The sequence below is a fragment of the Anarrhichthys ocellatus genome, unplaced genomic scaffold, assembly GCF_004355925.1.
Source record: "Anarrhichthys ocellatus isolate YVR2014 unplaced genomic scaffold, GSC_Weel_1.0 scaffold67, whole genome shotgun sequence".
Classification (NCBI taxonomy): Eukaryota; Metazoa; Chordata; class Actinopteri; order Perciformes; family Anarhichadidae; genus Anarrhichthys; species Anarrhichthys ocellatus.
Genome location: NW_022280097.1, coordinates 1,740,826 through 1,750,900, shown reverse-complemented (window position 1 = coordinate 1,750,900; position 10,075 = coordinate 1,740,826). Strand labels below are relative to the sequence as shown.

General features: G+C 45.7%; 1 protein-coding gene across 3 annotated transcripts in view; it reads right to left on the bottom strand.

Moving 5' to 3' along the window:
* Positions 1–10,075, bottom strand: part of crocc2 (ciliary rootlet coiled-coil, rootletin family member 2) — a 31,523-nt gene that overhangs the window by 2,053 nt on the left and 19,395 nt on the right. Inside the window, exons 18-33 of one of the 3 annotated variants that reach the window (XM_031872960.1) lie at positions 9,155–9,348; positions 8,512–8,639; positions 8,002–8,171; positions 7,716–7,895; positions 7,276–7,410; positions 7,039–7,182; positions 4,730–4,968; positions 4,491–4,650; positions 4,231–4,398; positions 2,620–2,995; positions 2,410–2,540; positions 2,063–2,183; positions 1,803–1,966; positions 1,268–1,708; positions 570–719; positions 295–495 (exon numbers count right to left, since the gene is read on the bottom strand). In XM_031872960.1, the coding sequence (XP_031728820.1) occupies positions 295–495; positions 570–719; positions 1,268–1,708; positions 1,803–1,966; positions 2,063–2,183; positions 2,410–2,540; positions 2,620–2,995; positions 4,231–4,398; positions 4,491–4,650; positions 4,730–4,968; positions 7,039–7,182; positions 7,276–7,410; positions 7,716–7,895; positions 8,002–8,171; positions 8,512–8,639; positions 9,155–9,348 (3,102 nt within the window). Of the gene's footprint in view, positions 1–294; positions 496–569; positions 720–1,267; positions 1,709–1,802; positions 1,967–2,062; positions 2,184–2,409; positions 2,541–2,619; positions 2,996–4,230; positions 4,399–4,490; positions 4,651–4,729; positions 4,969–7,038; positions 7,411–7,715; positions 7,896–8,001; positions 8,172–8,511; positions 8,640–9,154; positions 9,349–10,075 lie in introns of all 3 variants that reach the window. The other 2 variants (XM_031872958.1, XM_031872959.1) reach the window with 2 other exon arrangements.

Below are 10,075 nucleotides of genomic sequence, written 5' to 3'. Positions count from 1 at the left end.
TATATATATATATATATATATATATATACTGTATATATATATATACATATATACACAGTATATATATATATATATATACACTGTATATGTATATATCCATGTGTATTTGTTACAGAGACTGTTTCCTGTTTTTATGCTAAGCTAAGCTAACCGGCTACTGGCAGTAGCTTCATATATATTTACCATACAGACATGATGCTGCTATCAATCTAACTCAGCAATAACGAGAATAAACTTATTTTCCATAATGCCAAACTATTTCTAAAGTGCAGTGCAGCAGATAGGTCAGCTCACCCTCTCCAGTGTCTTCCTGAGTGATGACTTGTCTTTACCGAGGCGCGTCAGCACCCTCTCCATCTCCGCTCTCTCACTCTGCAGCTTTTGCAAAGAGCTCTGCAGATTGGTGACCTTGTCCTGGAGTTCCTCCTTCTCTTGCTGCAGCTGCTGGGAGCTCCCCTGGGCCTGCACTTCAGCATCCTGCTGTTGCTTCAGGCTCTGGGACAGAGTCAATCATCAGCACATCAAGATGGAGCTTCGCCCTTTGCGCCTATATTTGCAGAGAGACTCACCTCCTTCAGGGTCCTGTTGTGCTTCTCCAGCTCAGAGTTTTGAAGTTCCAAGTCCTCTTGGGCTCTTTGAAGGTTCTGGGTCTGCTCTGTTAGTGTGTGGCTCAGCCTCTTTCTCTCTGAGAGGGCATTTCGTGTTTGATCCAGACGTTCCTATGGGCACACAAACGTTGATATACAAGTTTCATCAAAACACGATTTTGGCTGACCCGAATTTCCTCCCATTTCCTTTATATTGTGTCTTTTTACAGCCCTTGACATATTGTTGAACAAGTGTATGTGTACTGCAATGACCTGACAGCTTTTGAGCAAATCAAGAGATTTATACTAAGCATGTCATGTTTTTGTTTGCTCAGTATCTTTAAAGTGCAGTCCCACACTAAGACCGGAAAGCTCTCCCGAGAAGCTCTTGGAGAATTAATGAGCTTGCCCGAGCATTTTATTGCTCGGTCATTGAGGTCCTTCAGGAAAACCTCAGAGGCAAATGTAAATAAGAAATGCTCAGTCTGTAGCTGAGAAGGTTACATAGCTGCACTGTAAATCAAAGCACAGCCATGCAGGCATGGCTATTCATCGTATTTTGAAGTTTCAATCAAACATCTTTGTGTTGAGAGATGGGGGGAAGCTTGCAAATAAAAAAATACACTGTGAACATGATTTGTTTTATGCTATAGAAATGTTTTTTTCTTAAAACTCTGTACCTGCAGCAGCCTTCGGTCCTGCTCGCTGGCAGTCAGAGCCCTCTGCAGCTGTGGGATCTGCTCCTGCAGGGCTCCGCTGCTGGTCCTGTTGTCGCTGAGGGTGTTGGACAATTTGTGGATCTGTTCCCTCAGGTGGCTCTCATGCTGCTCAGCTCGAGCCAGCGACGTGGCCAACCTCTCCTCGCTGACCCTCAGTGCTGCGCCCCGGTCCTCGCTCTCACTCAGCTTCCTCCTCAGCTCCGTCAGTCTTTCCTGCAAGGCCCCTGCCTCTGCATCCAGCTCTGCCGCCCTGAGCTGGGCCCTCTGTAGCTCGCCTTCAAGGGTGCGCTGGGAGAGCTCCAAGCGGCTCACCCTGCTCTCTGCTCCATGCAGGGACTCCTTCAGCTTCTGTTGTTCTACATTTGCGCGCGATTCTAAGCCGTGCAGGAGCTCCAACTTGTCCTGCAGAGGAATTGGCACAGGACAGTTTATCAGCTGTCACTGAAGATGCTGCACTCTGTGTTGGTAAATATCTATCTCCTGGCCTTTGACATACTTGCAGTGCCCTGGTCTCAGCCTCAGCAGCTTGCAGACTGGTCCGGAGATGAGCCACTTCCTCCTCAAGGCTTCTCTTCTCCCTCTCTGTGCAACATACTATTTCTTCCTGCAGGGAAAGGGATGTATGCGCCTCGTGCAACCGCTCTGCCATCTCTCTTTTTCCTGGAACAATATGTTGAATTGTTAAATGAGCAGTATGTCTACACAGAATTAATAACTGATATTTACTCTGTTTGTAGGATCTCCTGCTTTTCTCACCGTGCTCTGATTGCTTCAGGGACCTCTGGAGTTGTAGCAGCTGGGTGGCTGACTTATCCTGGCTGTCTTGGAGCTCTGTCACCTGCTGACTTAGACCAGCTATCTGAGCCTTGGCTTCATCCTGAGGGAATAACACAATTGCAAACATTGTGCTGAAATACAAACACAACAAATGTAGTAAGTGAATTAAATTTATATATTGTGATTTGTTTGTTATTTATATTTATTTATTGAGCAGATCTGGTGATCTGCAAAGCAAGACCGACTTCAGGCCAACAATCCCAGTCACACAGTTTGAGGTGTGTGTTGTCGAGCCTTTATTCAGTTATTAAGAAGTTCAAATATACCCTGTCTCTTTGTGTGTCCCTGAGTTCCTGCTGGAATTCCCGCAGGGCAGCATGCACCGTGTCCACATCCAGCTCTTCATCTTCACCACGAGACAAGGACAACACGGATCTGTCTGTCTCATTGTCTCCCCCTAACCAAAGAACACACTTATTCATGCAAATAAAATGCAAATATTTGCATCATCTTATTATGGAAGGGCATGACCATACCTTTTACTTGCAGGTGGTTCCTCCAGGGAGAGGGAGACCGTTTGTGGGACCCAGGTGTGCCCGAAAGCCTTGCATGGCCGGTGCCAACAGTGCGGCGCAGAGCTGAAGACAACCCCGCCAACTTGAGCTCCAGGTCCCTGCGTTTGGTGTCACCGAGGCCGAGCTGCTCATCCAGGCCCTGGACCTTGCTTTCAGCAAGGCCGACCTGCACAGAGAGTTGCTTGACCTGGATCCCGGCGTCTTCTAGTGCTTCCTCCATATGGGCAGTGGTTTCTCTGTTCCTCTGGTCACACTGCAGCTGATAAGCCTCTCTGTCCTGCAGCAGCTCCCGGTTCTGATGCTCCAGTTCCAGAACACGGCGCTGCAGACCTGAAACCTGCGCACGTGCGTGCACGCACACACGCACACACACACACACACACACACACACACACACACACACAGAAGAGAGCCTCAATACAAACCTAATACTCTCTACTAGTCATGCATGTAGGTGTTACTGTGGATTATGTTGTAAATTGCATACAGGTCAAAACTGGGTTGCTTTTAGAGGATTCATAATCTTTTACAATTTGAAGACACACTTGTCAACTCATACCTTTAATTCCCGGTAAGCTGTTTACATTTAGCTGCTTACTTTTTTGTTTTTTGTACATGTTTAAAATCATAAATGTAATAGTTAAGTCAGTATATAGACACACAGTATGCTACTTTATATGATGATCTGCCAATTAATTTCCCTTTCTTAAATTCTGTTGCGGCAGGTCTTAATAAGAGAGTTGTTTGGATAAAGGGATGTCACGTTTGCAGAAATGTGGGCGACGGGCTGAACATAGTCCTAACTGCCGCAGTGAAAAACAACACTACCACGTAATTCCTGAAGAATAGTGCCTCGAGTGTTATCTAGTGACAAACACTGTGTAAATAATGGGAACATGGTTTCTGTAAAGGGTTAATGTGCTTTAAGCTGACACGGGTGTCAAGTCCACTGATAGGGTTTTTAAAACTGTATCATGAGAAGTTAAGAAGGCACAAAACTCATGACTGAGGCATAAAATGAAACAGCATTTCAAAGACTGACGTTTATTATGTATTGTATTTAGTTTTGAAAAAGAATACATAAACCAAACTTCAAATATATCATAATAATGAGGAGTTGCCTCCATGCTCTTGGAAATAGAATACAAAAGTATGCCATACATTAACTTGACAACACTATCTACTGCAGTCATGAGAATTTGGGGACCCCAAGAATGGGGTTATGGGGTTATGGGACATATAGGTTAAAAAAATATATATTAATTAGAATAGAAAGCATAATTTTTCCTGCATAGCTGTTAATCAAAACATAACATTTGAATTCATAAATTTTTTTCTGGTAGCTTGCAATGACATCGAGTTTCTTTAATAAACCGCTGTTCAGCTATATATTCACAATATTTCAAAGTAAAACCCAACACCCCGTCACTGTTACAGTAGAATATACAGTGTTCTGTCGTTCATGTTTTCTGTCTCTGTGTGAGTATGGCAGGTATTCTTCAAGTATGTACGCAAAGGTAGAATGTTTGCTCTAGCATGTTGTTAACAGACTAACTCCCGGAGGCCTTCTACCTCGTTCAGTGCTGCGTCTCTGCCAGCCTCGCACTCCAGCACTCTCTGCTTAAAGGTGAAAGCCTCGCGACACGCCTCCTCCTCCTTCTGCTCCTCTTGACATACCCGGGCCTGCAGCTCTCGCAGCTCCCGTTTCTGGTGGCCGTTCTCGCCCTCGAGGACCTTTACCTGCTCACGTTAACACAGCACACACTACTTGGAGGTAATCCTTTATTTGGAATAAATCAGATGGAAAGCAGTTAGGCTCAATAATCTTTCACCTGTCTGCGCAGCTCCTGCACATCTCTGCGTGCCTGAAGGCGAGACTTCTCCAGCTCCCTCATGCTACTCCGTAGGGTGGTTGCCTCTTGGTGCATCGAGCTCCTACATTCCTCTGAGACAGCAACTTTCTGCTCCCTCTCCTCCAGGGCTCGTCTCAAGCTAGTCAAGATATGTTTCAAGTTAACATGACAGATGGCTGACATTATAGGAAATCTGCAGTTCCATGTGACAGCCGTACCTGCTGTTGTCACTCTCTGCTCTCTTGATGAAAGCTCTTAGCTCCTGGTTGGACGCTTGGATAGCATCTTTCTCTCTGGTTTCGTCACCCAAGAGCCTTCTCAGGTCCAGGGCATCTTTCCGTTGCTTGTCCCGCTCCTGTGCACACTCCTGGAGCTCTCTGTGAGCCTCAATCAACGCCCTTCGCGCCTTAACAAGTCCATCCTCTGCCTCCTGCAGCTGCCGACGAAGGCCCTCTAACTTCATGTCGAGATTATGGAGAATAAAAGGTGTGATGTGTCAAAGAGGATGAATAGGGAGGTCTTATGGATAAACAGTAAATCTCTTATTCATGAAGTTGCTAGATAAACTCCTATCTAGAAATTCTAAGCTTTTTTTTCTTGTTCCTGGTTTCTTGATTGATGTCAACCAAATACCGAATTTATTTGGTGTTATAAATTTAAATGTGTATAAGCATCCTATTATAAACAGTTAATTGAAGAGTTCATTGGGACCTAAAAAAAGAAAGAAAAAATAAGCCTTCAAATGCTTTTAAAACATGTCTGTTTTAAATATAAATGTATATCCTCAAAAACTTCTATTAGGCTGTTATTTACAGTACATTGAAAGCTCAAACACATGTATGTAATCATCAATATCGAGAAGGAACAATCCATCAGCATACTGCAAGGCTGATTTTGGATCAGATAACGCATTTGAGCTTCATTGTTTGAAAGCTAAACCTCAACATCTACTATTAAGTGCTATGCGCACAATCTTAAGACACTGTACAACCTATATTCAATTTTATTGCAATATGTTGTGTGTTGCAAGAAAAGCAGGGAGGACAGAGCTTATCTGGGCATGGATGAGAGCCAGTCGGGCCTGTAGCCAGGTGCTGTCTCTCCCCATCTCCTTACTGCATAGTGTAAAGAATCCACGGAGAGCAACATGATAAACAGGAGGAGGTGGCGGAGGGGGAGGGAGGGGGAGGATGAGCAGCAGGATGAGGAGGAGTGTTATGTTCAGAGGCCACACAAGAGGATTTTTTCTCATAAACTCTAATGTGAGAAAAAACAAGCCAGTGCTGATCTTGCCAATTATACTTTATTTTATCAGATATTTCTTTGGGGGGGGGTAGTGGAGGAGAAGTGCAGGGAATATGAGGGCAGCAGTGTTGTGTTATGTGGATGGGAGTAGGGGACCTCGAGTCCCAGCGGAGCCAGCCTCTCGCTGCTGCAAGGGAGAAAATAAACACTCCCCCACTGGCTTATTTACACAAGGGGTTAACTCAAACTTTGATTTCATATTATGGTAACAGGGACCGTATCCAACCCCCCCCCCTTGCTCTCCCTCTCTCCTCTCGCTCTTTTCCTCTTTCATGCTCACTAGCTCTCTGTCACACACTCTCATTCCTGCTTTGTCACAGTCTGACATGAGAATCCTGCGATGGGATTAGTGAAAATAATCAAACAAGGAAACGGGCAGGGGTGGTGGCCAAATATGACAGTGTCGCCGAAGCTTGACTTGATATATGGTGGGGAGGGCTGTCCAAACCTCAAAACTCCTCTGCTTTGGCTCCACACAGCCTCATTCACTATACTCTGACAAGACTAAAGAGACAGAGCAAAGACAGGATGATCCTCTTTTTTTGCTTTTTCGTCGAAACCACAAAGTTCAACACAGATAAACAAACCCCTTTTCCAGGGAAACCAGGCTTTTAAATCAAGGCATGGTGAGGCCCTTACAACTCTGCAGTTACATCTTAATGAGGTGACTGTGAGCTTGTTATTTCACTAAAACGCCCAGCGACCCTGTGGCTGCGATCCTGACCTCAAGCAACCCCAAGAGATGAGATTTACGGCTCTCATTTGGCTCAGGGAGTTATGTCACTGGGCCAAAATTATGGTCCCTAATTGCGCTTTTATGTTTGTATTAAGGTCAATGGAACTAAATTTTCCTCCAGGAAAAAGACACAGAGAGCGAGTATGGAGAGGGAGTCTTAAGATTGGACACCACCTCCTTGTAGGATTTGGCCCTGCGCACTCTGCACCTGATGGCACCCTGATGCTAGTAAAGCTCTGCGGCATCGGCCAATGTCAACAGCGGCGTATGGTAAATGGCTCTCCCTCACACTGGTACTAATTGGTGCAAACTTCCCCCCACACGCTAGAAGCAGATCCATGGTCTCCCATCCTATGCCAAGCCAAACAAGCCTGTATTTCCTATCCACTTCTGTGATCCTACTTTTTGATTTTCTTCATAGTTCCCTGTTCATATCAATATCCATGATATTTCTGTTTAAATGGAAGCCTGAAAAAAGGTTCTCACCTCCTGTTGTGTATGTTCTCTCTGCTGGTTCAACTCTCTGACCTGCTCAATCAGACTCTTCTTGGCATTCTCGTGGGAGTTCAAAGATTCCTCAAACTGAGTTTGCAAGTCTTGCAGCTCAGACTGAAGGACGGCCGCTGCGTTCTGGACCACAGAGGTACACAAATCGGTTGGCTGAGTGATATGTGAAGAACAAGGAGAGTGACCAGAGCCAATGTGACCCTGCCTTATCTTTACCCTTTCCTGCTCCTGTTTTGTAAGTGCCTCCCTCTGCATGCACTCGAGCTCCATGCCTGCTGTGGCCAGGTCCTGCTGCAGGGCGGCGAGCTTCTCCGTGACGGCAGCCTTCTCTACCTCCTTCTGGGACAAAGCCTGGTCACAACAGACTGCGAGGTCAGGGTCATTCATACTATAGCTCACAAAAAGGTTTGGCAGCTATTGTTCTTAGATAAATGTCCACAGAAGGACAAGGAATGAACCTCGCGTATTGCATGAGGATACTGGCAGGACATACTGCTTTTGATGGACATTCACTGGCAACTGTGAAGACAAAACTTAGGATGTTGTGGTAATGAGACAATTCTCCAACCCTTGGCCTGTCCTAAAATACTTCACTCTACATTTTAAGGTTCATAAACAATCATAACAAACCTATGAAGACCACCTCACACACACACCTGCTGCTTTTCACTCTCAGCCTGCAGGAGGCTTTGGTTGAAGTCCTGCTGCTGCCTGGCCAGCTCCTCTTGCACGTGCTGCAGCTCCTTCTGGCTGTGCACACGCCATTCCTCACACTGTCTACGCAGCTGCTCCTCAACCTGCTCCCGCTGAACTGTCAGCTCCGCGCACTGTTGTTCCTGTCAACCATCAAGCACACACACACACACCCACTCCTGATTAGTTAATAGCTAAAGCATCGGATTTATTGTTGAGCCAAACATAACTGCTCAAGTCTTACTGAACCTTTTGCCGTCGTTCGGCTTCAAGCTGCTCTCTGTGGATTTGCTCTTTGCTGTTCAGGGTCAGCAGGCCATTCCTCTCCACCTGTGCCAGCTTCTCCTCCAGCTTGCTCCGCTCCTGCGCTGCTTGCGCAAACTGGCGTTCAGCATCCACACGCATCCCAGCGGCATCACCTGTACAGAGGAATCCAATCTCTGTCAAAATCCCACTCAATAATTAGATGGAGGCGCCCAGGATCAGCAAGATTTTGATTCACAGTTTTATTTATAGGGGACACTCATCCGTGTCTTTATGTGGAACATGCTAGCTTAACACGACTTATCCGATCCATGTGTGTTTGTGCGGGGTGGTGGGACCCTGGTCAGCTGAGAAAGCAGCCCCATGATCCTGCAGCCCAGCTGTTGCAGAGCTCAGAGCTGAAATATGGATCTCGAGTGGGCTGTTGGAAAGGCTTCATGGTCGGGGGGCTTGGCACGGAGGACAGCGGGGTCTCTGAGGGAGGGGGCTACTCACGCGTCAAGGCCTCATTAGCCAGCAGCAAGCTGCGCCTCTCCCCCTCCATCCTGGTGCACTCGACCTCCAGAGAAGTGGCAAGCTCCTGGCTCTCATACAGAGCCGTCTCCAGGGACTCCTTCTCCGCTCTGGAACAAAGTGGTGAATGGGTTTGAGCTCTGAAAAAAACACACCTTTGAACCAGTAGGTGTAGGTCATAAAATTCAATGATCCATCATGAGCATAGTTTCCAAATAAAACCGTATTACTTAAAGACTCATTTTACATGTGACTTGCCGTGCTCAAGAAAGTAAAATTTGCTCATAAAGTAAAGAAAATGACCATAAACACACATTGGCAGTCGGTCTGAGTTGAACAAACACACACTGGGTTGTTTCTGATGCTTCTGGGGAGATTTACTGACTTACATTCATTCCTTACACTCTTCACCATACATGCCTACCCCAGCCCTGACCTTAACCAATAAAGACAGAGACTTGTTTACCGTAGCGCGCGCTGGATGCAACTGCAGAAAACAAACTGAGAAAACTAGTTTTGAGTATGAAATTGGTCCCAAACATTTTAGAGGTCAGACCACACAAATAAACAAACACACACACACACACACACACACACACACACACACACAAACACACACACAAACCTAAGTGCAACCAGCTCCTGCGTGACACCACAGGCCTTTCGGTCAGCGGAGTTTAGCTTGACATCCAGAGCAGCACTGGCCTTGGCCAGCTCCTCCCTGTCATGGGTAGCTCTCTTTAGGGCTGTGGTCTGGGTCTCAAGCTCCCTCCTGCACGCACACAGCTCCTCTGACACAGTCTGCATCTGCCTGTTGACCTGGATGCCGACAAACACAAGTAAAAAACAAATGCCACCAAGTAATTCATTTATCATTTGTGCTTCATGACTGCACAGTGAATTATGATTTCTTTTGAGTATGAGCAGCAGAAGGAACACAGTTGATATTGTGTATCTGTTGGGCTGAGAATGAACCACCCAACCTCTACATTTTATGCAGTCACATTTGCTGTACTAACATTGAACTCTACATATCCCTCTTTGTTGCTGTTATGAAGCATAAATTAATCAAACTTTAGGCGTTTCATGACAGTGTATAGAAACTGCTGGGCCATAACAAATGCGCCGCCTGAAGCAAAACAACAATGATTAGTGGGGTTACAAGTTTTTCCCAGTTACCACTTAAATCACTGTGACACACCACAGGACCTACTGTATATCTAGCAAGAAAAATAATGAACTGGGAACATGTGCAGTTGATGCGGAACCGCCTAAATTCTATTCAGCATTTATAAAACTGCAGGAACAGATTATTGTATGAAGGTACTGTGGAGAGGATTGTCCTGGGATTCAACCTTTGGCTTAAAAGGTCAGAGTGAATCTCAACAGGTGTCCAGTGTCATTTAAAGGAATATTTCAACGCTCTGGGAAACACGCCTATTTGGAGTAAGATAGAAACCCTTTTTATTGTCATATACATATACACATACACGAAATTTGACTTCTGCATTTGACCCATCCCTGTATATAGGGAGCAGTGGGCTGC